The 20174-nt window shown below is 60.6% G+C and overlaps 1 protein-coding gene across 6 annotated transcripts; it reads left to right on the plus strand.

Moving 5' to 3' along the window:
- Positions 1 to 5626: 5626 nt before the first annotated feature.
- DHDDS (dehydrodolichyl diphosphate synthase subunit) lies at positions 5627 to 19141 on the plus strand. 6 transcript variants are annotated; one of them, XM_029080827.2, is made up of 9 exons: positions 5627 to 5776; positions 10049 to 10176; positions 12078 to 12194; positions 12672 to 12814; positions 13472 to 13588; positions 13844 to 13945; positions 14437 to 14551; positions 17455 to 17562; positions 18561 to 19141. In XM_029080827.2, the coding sequence occupies exons 2-9, from the start codon at positions 10114 to 10116 to the stop codon at positions 18795 to 18797; spliced, it is 1002 nt and encodes a 333-aa protein (XP_028936660.1). In that variant the 5' UTR covers positions 5627 to 5776; positions 10049 to 10113; the 3' UTR covers positions 18798 to 19141. The 6 variants fall into 6 exon arrangements, with proteins under 6 accessions (XP_028936660.1, XP_028936661.1, XP_028936663.1 ...); XM_029080828.2 differs by having other exon boundaries at positions 10052 to 10176; XM_029080830.2 differs by lacking the exon at positions 5627 to 5776 and adding an exon at positions 6941 to 6960 and having other exon boundaries at positions 10052 to 10176.
- The last annotated feature ends 1033 nt before the right edge of the window (positions 19142 to 20174 follow it).

Here is a 20174-nt window from a genome sequence, read left to right on the forward strand (position 1 = left end):
AGAAACAGTCTCAGGGACATTCCCAAAAATGGGGGCTCTTTAGTGGGAACAAAGTTTTGTTTAATTTGGGTATCTGGGGTTTGGGGTGTTTTTTTTTCTTTAACAGCACAAAGAACAGCATTTGTTTTGTGTAAAAACAAAAACAGAGGAAATTGTTGATCTACCTCAGCTGAACTGGGGGGCGGCGGGGGCTCGAATTCCCTTTGGGTGGCCTGTTTTAAGCCGTTGTAGCTTCCCCTTTCCTCCCACAGCCATCAGTGAGGGCAGCTTTTAGGGGGTCCTTAACTCGACTGGTGGGTCCGCACTCAACTGGTCCCAGCCCAGGGCAGTTCTGGAGGGTGAGGGAGGGGGAGAGGGAGGGCAGGGGTTAATCCTCCCTCTCCAATGCCCACCCCTCTGGGAAATGATGAGGAGGAGGGGGCAGACCCCAATCCATCGAGATCTGCCTGTGCAAATCCTCCTCGGGGGCGCCGACAGAATGTTTAGCTGGGCAGATGCAATAGGCCATGGTGGGATGAGGGCTCCCCCCCACCCCCCTACTTCTGGCTGCCCCCTTGGAGGTCAGAGGTCAAATGTACCCGCAGAAAGAGCCGCCGTGGGCTCCATCGCAAGCAGGCTGGCTCCGAGGTTTCTCTGTGCACAAACCTGTATAAAAACTGTGTCTTTCTTCGTGTCCTTTGGACTTTATTGTTTACAAACTTGTTAAAAAAAAATGATGAAATTAGCCAAAGCTTGTGCCGTGAGGGACTCGTCTTAACTCCTGGGTCAGATCAGACCCTCCCCGCCATGCCCCCAACCCCCTCCCCACAAAAGCAACATTTTCCAGGTGCTGTGGGTTGAGGGAGCTACAAAAGGGGTACAGGTCTCAGGAAACACCCCCCTCCCCCACCACCAAAAAAAAAACCATGCGCTTCTCCTCTTTTCTCCCAGTCTGATCCCCTTCTGTGCTTTGCACCTCAATCCTGGGCCATAAGCCCATCAATCAGTGGTATTTATTGAGCATTTACTGTGTGCGGAGCGCGAACAGGAGCCCCATACAACAGAACTGGCGGATCCCTGGCCATAATGAGCAGGGCCCAGCAGAGTCTGGGGATCCAAACCAAGAGCACCCCCGGTGTCATTCAGCGCTCAGCACAGTGCTTGACTCGTAGTAACCACCTAACATACCATCATTATGATGTGAATCCTTTTGTTGGAGGTGATCTGAGCCAGCCTCCCCTAGCTGACTTTTACGGTCCCAGTAGGAGATCCCAGTCACTTAATCCGTTCACGTTAGACCGAGACTGTTGCGTCCAGGGATGGGAGGAGGGAATCTTACCTGGGCTAAGGATTGGGAAGCAGAGAGATGAATGTATAGGCAAAACCGCCCCTGGGAGGTCCCCTCACCCCCAACCCTCTTACCAGCCCCCCCACGCCACCCCTCCGCCATCGCCACCCCGTGCAGAAGCCCCCGACCAAACACAAGATTGTCTAATAGGAGACAGGAGAATGTAATGTCATGTTTACGGCTAGAAACCAAAGCTTCTTTGTGTGAAATTCTTGAATTTTTATCAAGTGGGGAGGGAGGCAAGGAGGGAAAAGAATGGTCCCTGTTTGTGACTTTGTCCCTTTCCCTCTCCCCCAGACCCCTTCCCTCTTCACTCCCTTTTCTCCCCCACCCTCCGCCTCCCCCTCCCCTTTGGAGAGAGGGGAGGGGGCATCCAGCTGAGGGGCGGTCATCGGGATTTGTTTTTAATTTGATGGATGATTTTGCTCTGTGGTCCTTCCCCCCCCTTCCCCACCTCCATTTTGTAACACATGCAAATACAACGAATAAAGACTTATTGCTACTTCGCCTCAGCCTCTTCCTTCCCGGGACTCCCCCTTTCCCCCCCTCCCCTCCCTCCCTCCCCTCCTCCCACGCCCCCCATCCCACCCCTCCAACCCTGGATGGGGGCCACAGCTCAGTTTGAATCTTTAAAGTCCTCTTACCACCTAATTACAGGGGATTTTTGTTTCCAGCCCGGGCCTCTTGTCTTTCCCGGAGTCTGCCACATTCACTAGGGGATTAGGGTTTGGGCATGCATAAGAATGGACGGGGGCGCTGGCCGAGATAAAAGAAAGGCCTCGGGGCATGAGACCCTGATAACACTTTGTCCTCCCGGCCCCTTCTGCGACTCAAAGCTCTTCACAAACTTAATTAAGCCTAAAGCCTCCCCCGTTCCGGGAGAAAGGGACGGGAGGGAAACTGAGGCAAGGGGCCTGGATGCAAGGAGATGGGGGAATTGAAAAGGGGATATTGTCTTCCCCGACCTCTTCTCCCTGCTTCCTTTCGCCCGGGCTCTCAGCTCCGGACAAAAGTAGGCGTCATTGTTGGAGAAATTTGGTGTTTATATAGTAACCTGTGAAAACACTTTAAAAACAACCCTCCACCCCTCCCCTCCGCCACTGCAGCCCGCCCAAGTTAGCCGGGTAATTAGAGCAACCTACGGGATCTCCTGGAGGTGGCCAAATTTCACATTTCCAAAGTGCATTTAGGCGTGAGGACGAATAGGAGGAGTTAATGGAATTTATTGAGCGTCTGCCGGTTGCACTGCGGTACTAGATACTAAAGGTAGCTCAAGATGCCTTCCCCGCTCGTTAACAGTTGACATTCTAACAGGAAAGACGAGCATAACAACATTAAAATAGGTGGAATCGGCATAAATTGAATGTTCAACGGAATACACGTCGGCGCACAACTGCAGACCGCGGGTTCGAATACTGGAGGCGGTCGGAGGCTTGATCTTGCGCTTCTGAAAAGACTATTGCAGCGTGGCCCGGTGGACAGAGCGCGACGGTCTGAGTCCCGGCTCTGCCGCTGGCCTGCTGTGTGACCCTGGGCCAGTCGCTTAACCTCTCTGGGCCTCAGTTTCTACAAGACGGATAAAACAGACTGCGAGCTCCGTGCGGGACAGAGAGTGTGTCAGATTGCCTGAACTTCACCCAGCGTTTAGCAAGGGTTTAATAATGGTGGTATTCGTTAAGCGCTCACGACGTGCGCTGATCTAAGCGCTGGGGGAGGGATACGAGGTGATCAGGTGGCCCCACCTGGGGCTCACAGTTTTAATCCCCATCTTACAGATGAGGTGACTGAGGCAGAGAGGTAAGTGAGAAGCAGCGTGGCTCAGTGGAAAGAGCATGGGCTTGGGAGTCAGGTCATGGGTTCAAATCTCAGCTCAGCCAGTTGTCAGCTGAGTGACTTTGGGCAAGTCACTTAACTTCTCTGTGCCTCAGTTACCCCATCTGGAAAATGGGGATTGATGATGATGATGATGATGATGTTGGTATTTGTTAAGCGCTTACTATGTGCAGAGCACTGTTCTAAGCACTGGGGTAGACACAGGGGAATCAGGTTGTCCCTCGTGGGGCTCACAGGCTTAATCCCCATTTTACAGATGAGGGAACTGAGGCACAGAGAAGTTAAGTGACTTGCCCACAGTCACACAGCTGACAAGTGGCAGAGCCGGGATTCGAACTCATGAGCCCTGACTCCAAAGCCCGTGCTCTTTCCACTGCGCCACGCTGCACCCCCCACGTGGTTGATTGAGTGTGAGCCCCACGTGGGACATCCTGATCACCTTGTATCCTCCCCAGCACTTAGAACAGTGCTTTGCACATAGTAAGTGCTTAACAAATGCCATCATTATTATTATCATCATTATTATTATTATTAAGTGACTTGCCCAAAGTCACACCTGGCAAGCGGTGGAGCCGGGATTAGAACCCAAAACCTCTGACTCCCAAACCCGGCCTCTTTCTACTGAGCCACGCAGCTTCTCATAGTAAATATCGTTGTTATGATTCAGCGTGCTGATAATTGGGGTTTTCTTTTATGACATTTAAGTGCTTCCTGTGGAGCTAGGCACTGGACTAAGTGCTAATCATCTTGGACACGATCCCTTTCACTCCCGGGGCTCACAGCTTTAATCCCCATTTTACAGATGAGGTAACAGTACGGAGGGGTAAAGTGACTTGCCCAAGGTCACCCAACAGATGAGTGGCGAGGCTGGGATTAGAATCCAGGTCCTCCTGACTCCCAGGTCTGTGCTCTGTCCACGAGGCCACACTGCCTCCCTTTTTATCCATGTCCTTATACTCTGCCACTTCCCCCAGTTGCAATTTATTTCAATGTCCATCTTGGTGTTTAAAAGTATAAGCACTTAATAATAACTGTGGTATTTGTTACGCGCTTGCTGTGTGTCAAGGACTGGTCTGAACACCGGAGAAAATACGAGATAATCAGGTCAGACCCGATCCCCGTCCCACACAGGGCTCACAATCTAAGGAGAACGGGTATTGAATCCCGATTTTATAGATGAGGTCATCGAGGCCGGAAGAAATGAATAATTGTGGAATTTGTTAAGCGCTCACTATGCGCCAGGCGCTGTACTAAGCACAAGGGTAGATAGAAGTGTATCAGGTTGGATGCAGTCCCTGTCCCACACTGGGCTCACAGACTCAATCCCCATTTTGCAGCTGAGGGAACTGAGGCCCGGAGAAGTGAAGTGACTTGCGGAAGGTCACACGCAGCCGACCAGTGGCGTCGGCGGCATTAAAACCCAGGTCCTCCTGACTCCCAGGCCCGGGCTTTAGACCACCTGCCTCTCCCTTCCCCGTAGGTTCATCCGCAAGCCCAAGACCAAGCCGCCCCCCTACTTCGCGTGAGCGGCTCCCCCCGCACCCCCAACTCTGGGGGGACCGGGACGGGAGAGAGAGAAAGGGGGAAGAGAGAGAAGCGGGGAGAGAGAGAAGAGGAGAGAGAAGGAGAGGAGAGAGAAGGGGAGAGGGGAAGAGAAGGGGAGAGAGAAGGGGAGAGAGGAAAGAGAGGAGAGAAGGGGGAGAGAGGGGGAGAGAAGGGGAGACAGGAAAGAGAAGGGGGAGAAAGGAGAGGAGAGAGAAGGGGAGCGAGAAGGGGGAGACAGAGGAGAGAGAAGGGGGAGAGAGGAGAGAGAAGGGGGAGAGAGGAGAGAAAAGGGGGAGACAGGAGAGAAAAGGGGGAGACACAGGAGAGAAAAGGGGGAGACAGAGGAGAGAAAAGGGGGAGACAGAGGAGAGAAAAGGAGGAGAGAGGAGAGAGAAGGGGGAGAGAGGACAGAAAACGGGGAGAGAGGAGAGAAAAGGGGGAGACACAGGAGAGAAAAGGAGGAGAGAGGAGAGAGAAGGGGGAGAGAGGAGAGAGAAGGGGGAGAGAGGAGAGAGAAGGGGGTGAGAGAAAGGAGGGAGAAGGGGAGAGAGAGGGGAGAGAGGAGAAGGGGAGAGAGAGGGGAGAGAGGAGAAGGGGGAGAGAGAGAGGGAGAGAGGAAAGAGAAGGGAAGAGAGAGGAGAGAGAAGGGGGGGAGAGAGGAGAGAGCGCGAGAAGAGAGATGGGGGAGGGAGAGAGAGATGAGGGGAGGAGAGAGGGAGGAAGAGAAGAGAGATGGAGGGAGGGGAAGGGAGAGGGAGAACGCGAGAAGAGACATGAGCGGGAGAGAGACAGGGGAGAGATGAGAGACAGCGCGCATGCGCGACAGAGAAGAGCGGTGGGGGGGAGGGAGGGAGCGCGCGCGTCGGGGGGGGCGGGGCGGGCGCACGCGCCGTGACGTGACGTGAGGAGCGCGCCACGTCGCGCGCCAGGACCGCCGCCTGCCAACGGGGCCCAGGCCGCGGGCCGCGCACGGAGCCGCTCGGAGGGCGTCCGGAGGAGGAGGAGGAGGAGGAGGAGCAGCAGCAGCAGCAGCGGCGGCGGCGGCGGCGGGAGCCAGAGGAGGAGAAGGAGGTGGCGGGGGCGCGGAGCGGCGGGAGGAGCCAGCGGGCAGCCTGCGCGGACCCCCGGCGAGGGCCCCGGAGTCACAGGGTCGTGGGTTCCAGTCCCCCGCCCGCCGCTCGGCCGCTGGGTGGCCTTAGGCAGACCCTTCTCTGGGCCTCAGTCACCTCATCTGCCAAATGGGGACGAGTCCACCCTCGGCCTTGATAGAGGGCCCGGCACATCATAGGAGCCTCGATACCGGTGTTATTAATGATGATAAATAATGTCGGCGTGAAGCGCTTGCTCTGTGCTCGGGTGGGCCCTCGGGAGGCTCCCAGTTAATCCCCCTTTTCCAGCCGAGGTCCCTGAGGCCCAGAGAATAAGGTCGGTATTTGGTAAGCGCTGACGATGTGCAGAGCGCTGTTCTAAGCGCGGGGGGGAGATCCGGGCTCGTCAGGTTGCCCCACGGCTCCCAGTCGTCAGCCCCATTTTACAGATGACAGAACTGAGGCCCCGAGGATAACGTTGGTATCTGTTAAGCGCTCACTAGGCGCAGAGCACTGTTGTAAGCGCTGGGGGAGAGCCGGGGTCATCAGGTGGTTCCCCTGGAGGCTCACAGTCTTTATCCCCCCCATTTTACAGACGGGGGAACTGAGGATAATGTTGGCATTTGTTAAGCGCTTACTCGGTGCAGAGCACTGTTCAGAGCGCTGGGGAGGATCCGGGGGTCATCGGGTTGTCCCACGGGAGGCTCACCGTGAATCCCCATTTTCCAGATGAGGGAACTGAGGCCCGGAGAATAATGCTGGTATTTGTTTGTTAAGCGCTTACCATGCGCAGAGCACTGTTCTAAGCGCTTGGGGGAGATCCAGGGTCATCAGGTTGTCCCACGGGAGGCTCACCGTGAATCCCCATTTTACAGATGAGGGAACTGAGGCCCGGAGAATAATGCTGGTATTTGTTAAGCGCTTACTGAGTGCGGAGCACTGTTCTAAGCGCTGGGGGAGATCCGGGCTCATCGGGTTGTCCCCACGGGGGGCTCACGGTTAATCCCCATTTTACAGATGAGGGAACTGAGGCCCGGAGAATAATGGTGGTATTTTTTTTTGTTAGGCGCTTACTAGGTGCCGAGCACCGTTCTAAGCGCTGGGGGAGAACCAGGGTCATCAGGTGGGCCCACGTGCGGCTCACAGGCGTCAGCCCCATTTTTACAGGTGAGGGAACTGAGGCACAGAGTTAATGGTAATAATGTTGGTATACGTTAAGCACTTACTATGTGCGGAGCACCGTTCTAAGCGCTGGGGGAGATCCAGGGTCATCGGGTTGTCCCACGTGAGGCTCACAGTTAATCCCCATTTTACAGATGAGGGAACTGAGGCCCAAAGAATAACGTTGGGATCTGTTAAGCGCTTACTAAGTGCGGAGCACCGTTCTAAGCGCTGGGGTAGATACAGGGTCATCGGGTCGTCCCTTGTGGGGCCCACAGTCTTCATCCCCGTTTTACAGATGAGGAAACGGAGGCCCAGAGCTAAGTGACTTGCCCACAGTCACCCAGCTGACAAGTGGCCGAGCGGGGATTCGAACCCGTGACCTCTGGCTCCCGAGCCCGGGCTCTTGCCACTGAGCCACGCTGCTTCTCTAATTAGTATTAGTATTATTAGGAGCCGGGAGGGAGGTGGGCTGGGACCAGGGGGGCAGAGTCAGGGAGGGAGAGGGGGCAGAGAGGAGGGAAGGGCAAGGCCTAGGCGGGGGGGGGGTGTCTGGGCAGCCACGTTTTTACGCGGGGGGAGAGGGAGAAAATGGGGCCGGGAAGGGCAAGGAGCTGGCGTTTCTGGAACCCTGAGGGTCTGAGAGCCGAAGGGCTAGAGCCTGGCACCTCTGCACCCTGGCACAGAGGGCACAGAGGGCGGCCGAAGGAAGGGGCCGCGAGACTTGGCTGGGGGGCGGTGGAAAAGGCTGGGCACAGGATGGAGGTAATAATAATAATAATGCCGGTATCCGTAAAGCGCTTACTATGTGCGAAGCGCTGTTCTAAGCGCTGGGGAGGATACAGGGCGATCGGGTTGTTCCCCCCCCCCCCCCCCCCCCAGGGGCTCACAGTCTTCATCCCCATTTTACAGATGAGGGAACTGAGGCATGGGAGTGTGAAGTGGCTCGCCCCCAGTCACACAGCTGACAAGTGGCGGAGCCGGGATTCAAACCCGTGACCTCTGGCTCCCAAGGCCGAGCCTCTTCTCCTCCCCTCTCCCAGCGGTCAGCTGTCATTGTTGAGCGCTTACTGTGTTCAGAGGACTGTACTAAGCGCTGCCCCCCGTCACAGCGGACAAGTGGCAGAACTGGGATACTCATAATAATAATGTTGGGATTTGTTAAACGGTTACTATGTGCAGAGCACTGTTCTAAGCGCTGGGGGAGTTACAGGGTCATCAGGGTGTCCCACGTGAGGCTCACGGTCTTCATCCCCATTTTACAGATGAGGGAACCGAGGCACGGAGAAGTGACTTGCCCACAGTCACCCAGCTGACAAGTGGCAGATCTGGGATTCGAACCCATGACCTCTGACTCCCAAGCCCGGACTCTTTCCACCGAGCCACGCCGCTTCTCATCCAATGCCGTTTGGGATTAGGACCCGAATCCTCCGGCTCCCAAGGCCGGGCTCATTCCTCTAGGCTGGGCTCCTCCTGCCTCTGAAGCAGCGTGGCTTAGCGGAAAGAGCACGGACCGGGGAGTCAGAGGTCGTGGGTTCGAATCCCGGCTCTGCCGGGTGGCCTCAGGTAGTCGCATCACTTCTCCGGGCCTCAGTTCCCTCCTCTGTAAAATGGGGCTTAGGACGGGCAGCCCCATGTGGGACAACCCGATTACCCTGTATCTAGCCCAGTGCTTAGAACAGTGCTCTGCACATAGTAAGCGCTTAACAAATGCTATCATTATCATTATTCATTGTAAATGGCTTTTGTCTACCTGTGTCCCCTACTGGATCATTAGCCTCTCGTCCTTGGAACACGTGGCTTGCTGCTGTTGTCGTTCATTCGGTTGTATCTATTGAGCACCTACAGTGTGCTGAGCACTGTACCAAGCACTTGGGAGAGTACAGTACAACCATAAATAGACAGCTTACAGTCTAGCCTCTTCCATGCCCCCAGTAGGTGCTCGGTTATTACCACTGATTATTGATTATTGATCTTTTGCCGGGTGTCTGTCACTGCCCTAAGTATCAAGGGGGTGTGCAGGCAGCCTTTTTTTTTTTTTTTTTTAACACGTCAGTTAAGTGCTTACTACGTGCCAGGCACCGTGCCGAGCGCCGGGGTAGATACAAGTGAATCAGGTTGGACACAGTCCGTGTCCCACGTGGGGCTCCCGGTCTTGTGAGAAGCAGCGCGGCTCAGTGGAAAGAGCCCGGGCTTGGGAGTCAGAGGTCACGGGTTCAGATCCCCGCTCAGCCACTTGTCAGCTGGGTGACTGGGGGCAAATCACTTAACTTTGCTGGGCCTCGGTTACCCCATCTGGAAAATGGGGGTTAAAACTGTGAGCCCCACGTGGGACAACCTGATCACCTCGTATCCTCCCCGGCGCTTAGAACGGTGCTCTGCACGTAGTAAGCGCTGAACCAATGCCATCGTCGTTATGATTATTAATCCCTGTTTTCCAGATGAGGTAACTGAGGCACAAAGAAGTGAAACGACTTGCCCGGGGTCACCCAGCAGACGCGTGGCGGAGCCGGGATTAGAACCCAGGTCCTGCCGACTCCCAGGCTCGGCTCTATCAGATCACGCCGCTTTTCCCGGCGTTGGTGTGTCCCAGCTGCCCCAGGGAGTGGGATGGGCATTCGGTAGCATTTATCGAGCGCTTACGATGTGCAGAGCACTGTCCTGAGCGCTTGGAATGGACAGATCGGCAACAGATAGAGGCAGCCGCTGCCCGTTGACGGGCTTACAGTCTAAGCAGCGGAGAAGCAGCGCGGCTCAGTGGAAGGAGCACGGGCTGGGGAGTCGGGGGTCGTGAGTTCGAATCCCGGCCCTGCCACTCGTCAGCTCTGTGACTGGGGGCAAGTCACTTCGCTGGGCCTCAGTGACCTCGTCTGTAAAATGGGGATTAGCCGTGAGCCTCGAGTGGGACGACGGGATGACCCCGTATCTCCCCCGGCGCTTAGAACAGCGCCCGGCACGTAGCGAGCGCTTAACGAACACCGACGTTATTAATCGGGTGCGGTGTCCGTTGCGGAGACTTCAGCTCGAGGCGGGGGCCTGGCCGGGATGGTTGCCGAGGGCCGGGCCCCGTGGGCTCACGGACACGTTGCTTCAGCAGGTGACCGGAGACGGCTGTCCCGGGACGGAGGCCCCGGCAGCTGCGGCCCGGCAGGGGGGACCATGTCGTGGATCCGGGAAGGCGAGCTGTCCCTCATCGAGCGGCTCTGCGCCAACATCATAAAGGTGAGGGAGCCTGGGGGAGAGGGGCCTGGACGCCTCTGTTCCGGAGACACCCCCGTCTCGTCCGTCACCCCCGTCTTGTCCGTCCCCCCGCCGACCTCTCGCCCGCATCCTGCCTCCGGCCCGGAGCGTCCTCCCTCCTCGTAACCGACAGACCCGTCGCTCCCCTCTCATGTAAAGCCTCGGTGGAGGCTCCGTCTGTTATCCCAGTCACCTGCCCGCAGTAAGCGCCCGATAAATACGCCTGACCGTCTCAAGGCGCGTCATCTCCAAGAGGCCTTCCCCGACGAAGCCGTCCTTTCCCTTTTTCCTACTCTGGGGGAGCAGCGTGGCTCGGTGGAAAGAGCCCGGGCTTGGCAGTCAGAGGTCGTGGGTTCGACTCCCGGCTCTGCCGCTCGTCAGCTGGGTGACCGTGGGCGAGTCACTTCTCTGGGCCTCAGTGACCTCATCTGGAAAATGGGGGTTAACTGGGAGCCTCACGGGGGACAACCCGATGACCCCGGATCTTAGAACGGTGCTCTGCGCGTAACCGATACCAACGTTATTACTCCCTTCTGCATCGCAAGCCTGACTTGCTCCCTTTATTCATCCCCGCTCCCACCCCCACCGCATTTATGTACCTGTCTGTCATTTATTTATATTAATGTCTATCTCTCCATCGTGGGCAGGGAATGTGTCTGTTATACTCTCCCGCGTGCTTCGTACCCTGCTCTGCCCACAGCGAGCGCTCAGTAAATACGACTGACTGACCGACCGCCCTCTGAGAATTTGGCTCGGAGGAGGGAGTGGTGGGCTTGGGGCCGGTGGAGGAGGAGAAGGGGTGGCCGGAGACGTCCCTCTCCCCTTCCTTCCCGTGGCCCAGGAGAGCCTTTTCCTGGCCACTCCGTCCTCCTCGGCTTTCTTCGTGCAGCAGGTGTGGACTGAATGCCTTCTGCCTGAAAGCGCCGTGTTGAGCTCCGGGAACGAACGGCCTCGTGGATAGAGCCCAGACCTGGTAGTCAGAAGGACCGAGGTCCTAATTCCCGCCCCTCCACGTGTCTGCTGTGTGACCTGGGGCGAGTCGCTTCACTCCTCTGGGCCTCAGTTACCTCATTTGTAAAACGGGGATGAGAGCGTGAGCCCCACGTGGGACAGGGACTGGGTCCGACGTGACTAGCTGGATTACACCTTAGCGCTTAGAGCAGCGCTCGGCACAGAGTGAGCGCTTAAGTGCCGTAATTATCATCACCAGAGGAAAAGTTAGTCCTGGTCCCCAGCCATCCCGCGATTTAATGATGGTAATTAATAATTATGGTATTGGTTAAGTGCTTACCATGTGCCGGGCCCTGGGACGGATCGGTTGTCCCAGGTGGGGCTCACAACTCGATCTCCATTTTACAGAGGAGGTAACCGAGGCCCGGAGAAGTGAAGCGACTACCCGAGGCCACACAGCAGAGCCGGGATTAGAACCCGTGACCTTCCGACTCCCAGGCCCGTGTTCCGTCCGCCACGCCGGGCCGCGTTGCCCTTCCTCCTCAGGCCCCGGTCCGGTCCGTCAAAGCCGGAAGCCATCCACTCTGCTCAGATGGGCAGAGGAGTCCCCGGGCCCCACCGAGGTTACAGGTCCCAGCGGCCGCCGGAGCAGCCGCTCCCCGTGGGTCCCTGCCGGGTGAAGGGCCAGTCCTTTGAGCCGCTCCGGGCCCTAGCCCCCGTTCTCATCACGTCCCCCCCCCGGGAGAAGGGTTTGGCCGGGAGGCGGCCGCCGAGAGCGGGGCGGTGGACGGAGCGGGGCGGTCGGGGAGCTGTGCCCCGGCGTCTCCCGTGCCCTCGGAAAGGGGCCGGGGCTCCGCGGCGACGGCCACCTGCCTGCTCGGGGCGCCACGGGGAGGCCTCCTCGGACCCCGGGGTCTCTTCCCCCACCACAGGCGGGCCCGATGCCCAAGCACATCGCCTTCATCATGGACGGGAACCGCCGCTACGCCCAGAAGTGTCAAGTGGAGAGGCAGCAGGGCCACTCCCAAGGCTTCGACAAGCTGGCCGAGGTGGGCGACGCGTCCCGGGGGCGGCACCCCGTCCTTCGTTCCCAAGCCCGACGCGGAGGCCCGACGTGCGGCGCGTCACTCGGTCGTATTTCTTGAGCGCTTCTGCGTGCAGAGCGCTCTCGGGAGCGTGCGTCCGTGATGCCGTCGTATCCTACTCTCTCCGGCGCTCGGTACGGTGCGCGTGGTACAGTACCGAGCGCCGGAGAGAGTGGGATACGACGGCATCACGGACGCACGCTCCCAGGAGCGCTCTGCACACGGGCGGCGCTCAATAAATACGTTTGAGTGGATGAACACTCCCTGCCCACGGTGCGCTTACAGTTTAGGGGGCGTCGCCTTCAGCCGGAGCCCAACGTCCGAGCCCGGCGGTGGTCGGCCGAGACCCGGGTCCTCGTCCTGCCCACCCGGGAGGGTCCCTGTGTCTCCCCTCCCTCCCCCTGGAGGGGCTGACAGCTGACAGTTGCCCCCCTCTGTCAGACGCTGCGCTGGTGCCTGAACCTGGGCGTCCACGAGGTGACGGTCTACGCCTTCAGCATCGAGAACTTCAAACGCACCAAGGACGAGGTGGACGGACTGATGGATCTGGCCCGCCAGAAGTTCACCCGCCTGTTGGAGGAACAGTGAGACGGGCGGTCGCAGGCCGGGGCGGGCGCGGCGGGCACGGGCCCCATCCGGCCCGGGGGGAGGGGGTCCCTCGAGCCGGCGCCACCTCGCTCTCGTTGCTTACGGCATCGGTTGCGCGCTTTCTAAATGTAGTATAGCGGCGCTGGGGTGGATAGAAGCTAATCGGGCCGGACACGGTCCCTGTTCCACATTCATTCATTCGGTTGTATTTAGTGCCCCCCTACGGCGTGCAAAGCACTGTCCTAAGCGCTCGAGAGACAGCAGTACAACACACAGACGCACGGGTCTCACGGTCTTAATCCCCGTTCTCCGGATGAGGTCGCCGAGGCCCACGGGAAGTGAAATGACCCGCCCGAGCTCACACAGCAGACGAGTAGTGGAGCCGGCGTTAGGACTCGGGTCTTCTGGCTCCCGGGCCCGGGCTCTGTCCGCTGGGCCGCACCCCCGGGAGACGAGACGAGCGGGCCTGGGCGTCCGGGTCTCCTCGCCTGAGGCGAGAGACGGTTGTATTTATTGAGCGCTTACGCGGGCAGAGCGCCGCGCTCGGCGCCGGGGAGAGGGTACGACGATAAACGGGCAGATTCCTTGCCCCCGGGGAGCTTACGCGGAGAGGGCCGGCCGGGCTGGTGACTGGCGGTCGCCCCCGTGGCCAGGGAGAAGCTGCGGAAGCACGGCGTGTGTATCCGGGTCCTGGGCGACCTGCACCTGCTGCCTCGGGACCTGCGGGAGCTCATCGCCAGAGCCGTGCGGGCCACTCGCAGCTACAGCAAGTGAGCGGGTCCCCCCTCCGCCCCCGGGACCGCGGGACGGGAGGGCCGGCTGCCTCGCCGCCTCTTCCTTCTGCCGCAAAAGCCGCAGACCCCTCCCTTGGTTCCCGGCCCCCCCCCCCCCCAGCTGGGAGAGCCCCAGAGGGCGGCTGCAGCTGGTTCCCGCCCCCTCGGACCGAAACCCACCCGAAACCCCCCCCCCGCCCCAGCGGGGGCAGCCGGGCCGGCGTCCGCACCAAATCCCTCTGGCCTCTCCAGGTGCTTCCTAAACGTGTGCTTCGCCTACACGTCCCGCCACGAGATCAGCAACGCCGTGCGTGAGATGGCCTGGGGGGTCGAGCAGGGCCTCCTGAAGCCCAGGTGATCGTCCGTCCCTCCGTCCGTCCCTCCCTCCCTCCCCGCACCCGTCTCCTTCCCTCCATCTGCCCTCCTCCCCCTCCCTCCCCGTCTCCGCCCTTCTTTCCCTTGGGTTTTTGTAGCCAGGGCGTTTCTAACTCGTGTGAACGGGTGAGAGTCGATCGTATTTATCGAGCGCCCGCTGTGGGCCGAGCACCGGCCGGAGCGCTTGGGAGAGAACAGTAGACAGCCGCGTCTCCGGCCCATAGCGAGCTCACAGTCTCGAGGGGGAGACGGACGTTAACGTAGGTGTGTGCGCGTGTCTGTCGGTTGTATCTGAGCGCTTGCTGTGTGCGGAGCACCGTACCGATGACTTGGGAGAGTACAGCATTGCAGTAAACAGGCACGTCCCCTGCGCACGGTGAGGGTACAGTCCAGAGGGGGAGGCAGATGTCGTGTGTGTGTGTGTTTGTGTGTGAGACCCACACCTTCCCCCCCCCCCCCCCACCCCACAGTGACGTGTCGGAAGGACTCCTCGACCGCTGTCTTTACACAAACCACTCCCCCGACCCAGACATCCTGATCCGCACCTCTGGAGAAGTGCGGCTCAGCGACTTCCTGCTCTGGCAGGTAGGCGGGGGCCGGCGGGCAGCGGAGCGGGACGTCAGGTCGTCCGGGGGGCCGGAGCCGACGGGATCGGGGCCGTGGATTGTCGGGGCGCCCCGGGGTCGGCGAGCGGGGCTGGGAGAGGGGAGGGGGGCCGCCTCTGGCGGCGATGACCGTAGAGGGTGGACGCCGCAGCGCGGCAGTGGCCGAGAGAGCCGGCCCAAGCGCTCTCCTGAGTCCCTGGCTTTTCTAGGTGCCACCTCCTGCCCGGGCCGCCTCTCGAGAGTCAGTCTTCCCGGGGGAAGCGGCGTGGCTCGGTGCGAAGAGCCCGGGCTTCGGAGTCAGAGGTCGTGGGTTCGACTCCCGGCTCCGCCGCTCGTCGGCTGTGGGACCGTGGGCGAGTCACTTCTCTGGGCCTCAGTGACCTCATCTGGAAACTGGGGATTGACTGTGAGCCTCACGGGGGACGACCCGGTGACCCCGTATCTACCCCAGCGCTTAGAACGGTGCTCTGCACGTAGTAAGCGCTTAACAAATACCAGCGTCGTCATTATTTACTGAGCGTTTACTGTGTCGAGAGCACTGTGTTAAGCACCCGGGATAGGACAGTAGAACAATATAGTAACCGTGGTATGTCGGTGCTCACCCCGTGCGACCCGCGGTCCTGAGCGCCAGGGTGGAGTCAAGAAAGTCGGATTGGACCCAGTCCCTGTCCCACATAAATAGTGGTATTTGTTAAGCGCTTACTATGTGCAAAGCACTGTTCTAAGCGCTGGGGAATACAGGGTGATCAGGAGGTCCCGGGTGGGGCTCCCAGTTTTAATCCCCATTTTCCAGATGAGGTAACTGAGGCACAGAGAAGCCAAGCGACCTGGCCAAAGTCACACAGCTGGCAAGCGGCGGAGCCGGGATTAGAACCCACGACCTCGGACTCCCAAACCCGGGCTCTTTCCACTGAGCCACGCCGCCCCTCTATGGGGTTCGCCTTCTTAATCCCCATTTTACGGTTGAGGTAATGGGCTCAGAGGAGCGAAGTGTCTTGCCCAAGGTCACACGGCCAGACGAGCGGCCGAGCCGGGCTTGGAACCCAGGTCCTTTTAACTCCCAGGCCTGGGCTCTATCGTAATAATGACGACGGTGATGGTATTAAGCGTTTACTATGCGCGACGCACCGTTCTGAGCGCTGGAGTGAGATACGGGGTCCTCAGGTCATCCCATGTGGGGCTCACAGTCTCGGTCCCCATTTTACGGAGGAGGGGCCTGAGGCACAGAGAATGATAATGATCACGATGGTATTCGTTGAGTGCTTACTAGGTGCCGAGCACTGTTCTAAGCCCTGGGGGGGGGGGGGGGCGGGGATACAGGCTTAGCAGGTCGTCCCATGCGGGACTCGCAGTCCCCATTTTACAGATGAGGGAACTGAGGCATGGAGAAGTGAAGTGACTTACCCAAAGTCACACAGCTGACGAGTGGCGGAGCGGGGATTAGAACCCACGACCTCGGACTCCCGAGCCCGGGCTCTTTCCACTGAGCTACGCTGCTTTCTATAAAACACTGTAACAAAGTCATTCCCTGCCCACGGTGAGCTTACAGTCCAGAGGGGTCCCCGGCCCCCAGGAAAGAGGAGTGGCCGGACCCGGACCGTCCAGCTCGCTGCCCCATCATCATTAAGAATAACGTTGGTAGCTGTCAAGCGCTGCCTACGTGCAGAGCCCCGTTCTAAGCGCTGGGGGAGACCCGGGGTCATCGGGTCGTCCCACGTGAGGCTCACGGTTAATCCCCGTTTTCCAGATGAGGTCACTGAGGCCCAGAGAAGTGAGTCGCCCACGGTCCCACAGCTGACAAGTGGCCGATGGGGGATTCGAACTCGTGACCTCTGACTCCGAAGCCCGGGCCCTTCCCACTGAGCCACGCCGCTCTATGATTAGGCCGCACCCGCTCCGTGCGGAGCGTCGTTCGAAGCACGAGGAGCGCCTTCTGGACCATAAGGCCGTTGTGGGCGGAGGACGTGGCGACCGTCAGAGGGTGGTCTCCCAAACCTTCAGTACAGCGCTCTGCACACACTAAGCGCTCAGTGAATATCCACGATTGAGAAACACTGAAAGTAGGAGAGAGGGGCCCTGTTCCTGAGGAACCTTTCCATCGAGTGGAATTAGTTAACGGCAGTAGTGGTTTCAAAACCCTGTGCTAAGCAGTGGGGCACGTGGAGGAGAATCAGTAATAGCATTCGTTAAGCGCCTGCCACGCGCCAAGCCCCGTACCGAGCCCGGGGGTGGATGTAAGCACACCCGTCTGCCGCGATACAAGATCAGGTCGTAATCTTGGAGGGCTCACGGTCCGAAGGAGGGAGAACCGGTACTTTAACCTCATTTTACAGTTGGGGAGACTGAGGCCCGGTGAGGGCACGTGACCGGCCCGAGGTCACACAGCGGACCCGTGGCGGAGGTGGGAATGGGACCCGGGTTTCCCGATGCCCGTCCCCGTGTCCGTCCCGCTGGGCCGCAGCGTCTCCGGCGCAGGCCGAGATGACGGCCGCCCGGGGAGAGGTCCGGCTACGTTCGAGGACGCCGGGTCCGCGGTGAGCAGCCGGAGGGAAAGGCGGGGGGCTGAAAGGGAAAGGTTCGGGGGCACCGGAAGGGTATAAAACAGAAACGTCAAGGATGGGATCACCTTGGTCCTTTTTGCAAGGAGAGTCGAGGGAGTAAAGTGACTTGCCCAGGGTCACGCAGCAGTCGAGCGGCAGAGCTGGGATTAGAACCCGGGTCCCCCTGACGTCCAGGCCCGTGCTTGGTCCGTTGGGCCCTGCCGATCGCCGGCGGCGGGAGAGTTCCGGTCCCTCGCGTCCCATCCGTCGGGTGTCGGGGTCCCTCCTGCGGAGGGTCCCCGCGGGTCGGGGCGCTGAGCGGTGGTGACCTCTTCCCCTGCAGACCTCCCACTCGTGCCTGGTGTTCCAGCCCATGCTCTGGCCTGAATACACTTTCTGGAACCTGTGCGAGGCTCTGCTGCAGTTCCAGGTGAACCACGGGGTGCTGCAGGTAAGGCCCCAAACCCTCCGACCCCCCGCAACCCCTCCCCCCACCCCCCGACCCCAAAGGCAGATGGCTGGACCGTGTCCTCGTTCGGTCGCATTTATTGAGCTTAGTACTAACTGTACTAAACGCTTGGGAGAGCGCAGTAGAGTAAATAAGAGTGTCATCCCCTGCCCACAACAGGCTTACGGTTTTCGAGCGGGGAAGATAGCAATACGAATAGATAGAACCACAGATACGGACGTACGGTGCCGTGGGGCCCGGAGAGGGGAAGAGCAGAGGGGGCAAGTCAGGGCGACGGAGAAGGGAGATGGGGAGAAAGAGAGGGAGATGAGGCTTAGTCCGGGAACGCCTCTTGGAGGTGGGCCTTCAGTAAGGCTCCGAAGGCCGGGAGAGTCGTCGTCTGTCGGATTTGAGGAGGGGAGGGCATTCCGGGCCAGAGGCACGACGTGGGCCGGGGATCGGAGGCGGCAAGACGAGAGGAGTGAGGTGTGCGGGCTGGTTTGTAGGACGGGAGCAGGGTGAGGTCGGAGGGGTCAAGGCGACGGATCGCTTCAGACCCGATGGCGAGGAGTTCTCGTTCGACGCAGAGGTGGGTGAGCGACCGCCGGAGTTTTTCGAGGAGGCGGGGTGGCGCGTCCGGCCGAGGGGCTGATAATGACGACGACGGTATCGAGCGCTCGCTAGGAGCCGGGCGCCGGGGTGGATGCCGGGAAGTGGCGTCAGGCTAACGGGCAGACCGGAGGAGGCCGGTCGAGCTCCGGCCTCCCTGACCCCGACCGGCCGGGAGGCGCCCTGGGCCCGGTGGACCGCCGGCCGTGGGTACTGGCGCCGCCCGCCTCGGAAAGGGGCCGGGGACGGGGTCTGGGTGGCTCAAGACCGTCCGTCGGCATTGGTGCCCGTAGCGGGGGGGGGGCCGGGAGGAGGAGGCCGGGGCTTCCCGGGAGCTCTCCGTCCACCTTACCCGTCCGCTCTCTCTCTCTGCGTCTCTCCCACCCGAACAGAGGGCCCGGGACACCTACGCGGATGAGAGGAAGAGGCAGCAGCTGGAGAGCGACCAGGCGGCCGTGACGGAACAGCTGCTCCGGGAGGGGGCCGCCGCCCCCGGGGACCCCCGGCGGCGGCGGGCCCTGTTGAGCCGGCTCACGGCCGCCCGGGAGGAGCGGGTCCAGGCTTTCCTGCAGGCCCTGGAGCTCAAGAGGGAGGACCTGCTGGCCAGCCTGGGCGCCGCCTCGGCCTGAGCGGGCTCGCCGCTGGGGTCCCCGGCGCGGCCGCCAACCGGCGGAGGCCGAGGAGGAAACCGTCTCGGCTCGTCCGGGGAACGCGGACGTGGGACAGCCGGCCGGCCGCCTCTCCCGGCCTGTCCTTTTCCCCTCCCCGCTTCAGGGGATCTTGTAAAGGGCCCAGGGGGACGTCTCGCCTTTCCAGCAGGGCCTCCCGACCCCCCCACCCCGGCCCTGGGGGGCGGGGGGGCTTTGAGTCTGGAGCAGCCCAAGGAGGGCAAGCCCCCCGTCACCCCCCACCGTCGTCCTCACCGCCTCGGCCTGCCCGACCTGCCGAGTGATCACGATCCAGTTAACCCACTGCCGGTTCAGCCCACACGTGGATTTTTTTTTTCCCCTCTTTCCCCGGGGCTTGGGACGGGGTTCCTCACCCACCCGGGGGCCGGGGAGGTTGGGGAGAGGGGCCGGTCGTGACCCAGGGCTTTCTCGGGGTTCCCTAAGTGTATCTTTGCACAGCTGACTGAGGAGGGGAGGGCACCCACCACCTCAGGGCTAGGTCGGGGTTAGGTGAGCACAGCACCCTTCCCACCCCCACCCCCCAACTGCTGAGGTAATTTAACAGGTCGGCGGGCCGGAGCAACCGGAGGACTCCGCCTTGTGTTGCGTCCCGACTTCCTTTCCCCTTCCTTCCCTCCCCTGCCCCCGCAAAACCGCCATCCCGCCCTCTCCGCCCCGTTCTTCCCGTCGGACCCCGTCCCAGAGGCGGTCTTCTCCCGGGCGGCCGCCTTCCGGTCCTGTGTTCGGGGCGACTGTGGGAGCCCCTCACCCCAGCCCTCCGAACCCCACCCCCACCCCCCCCCCCCCCCCGGAACCGGCGCCTGGGTCGAAGAGGGAGGATGCCGGCGATCCCCGGCTCTCGGTGGGGGGGGGCGTCGACAGTCTCGATAGGGAGAGGCGCGAAGGACGAGGCCCGAGCGTTGTGACGAAGGTGTGCAAGTGAGGGACTCGGGCGGCGACGACCAGGCCGGATTTTAAGAGGGGCCGTGTGGCGGGGGCCCGGCCCGCCAAGCTTATCGGGCAGAGCCGCCCCAGTCCGGTCGAAAGGCGAACCGGAGGATGCGGGGAGACGGACCCCGCCGTCTCGGCCCGCGCCCCGGCGTTCTGGCGAAGGGGCGTCGGGTGGAACAGAGGGGTGAACGGTCCCTCCCGCGCATGGCACCGTAGGTACCGGAGACCCGGTAGACCCATGGAGGGAGGGCCCGCGGCCTCGCCGCCCTCTTTTAGTCTCGAATTGCCCCTCGGCCCCGGGGGTCACCCGTCTCCGGAGGGCACCCGGCGGAGCCCTCGAAGCAGCCGGAGCCGGGCCCTGCGCCCGCCGTTGGGAGGTTTTCCGAT

Source organism: Ornithorhynchus anatinus, chromosome 16 (genome assembly GCF_004115215.2).
Source record: "Ornithorhynchus anatinus isolate Pmale09 chromosome 16, mOrnAna1.pri.v4, whole genome shotgun sequence".
Classification (NCBI taxonomy): domain Eukaryota; kingdom Metazoa; phylum Chordata; class Mammalia; order Monotremata; family Ornithorhynchidae; genus Ornithorhynchus; species Ornithorhynchus anatinus.

What these genes read in the sequence shown, in the direction of transcription:
- DHDDS (XM_029080827.2), top strand. Translation starts at nt 10,114, where the DNA reads ATGTCGTGGATCCGGGAAGGCGAGCTGTCCCTCATCGAGCGGCTCTGC. An exon ending in GCTTCGACAAGCTGGCCGAG is followed by an intron (nt 12,195 to 12,671) that starts GTGGGCGACGCG and finishes CCCCTCTGTCAG; the next exon opens with ACGCTGCGCTGGTGCCTGAA. An exon ending in TGAACCACGGGGTGCTGCAG is followed by an intron (nt 17,563 to 18,560) that starts GTAAGGCCCCAA and finishes CCACCCGAACAG; the next exon opens with AGGGCCCGGGACACCTACGC.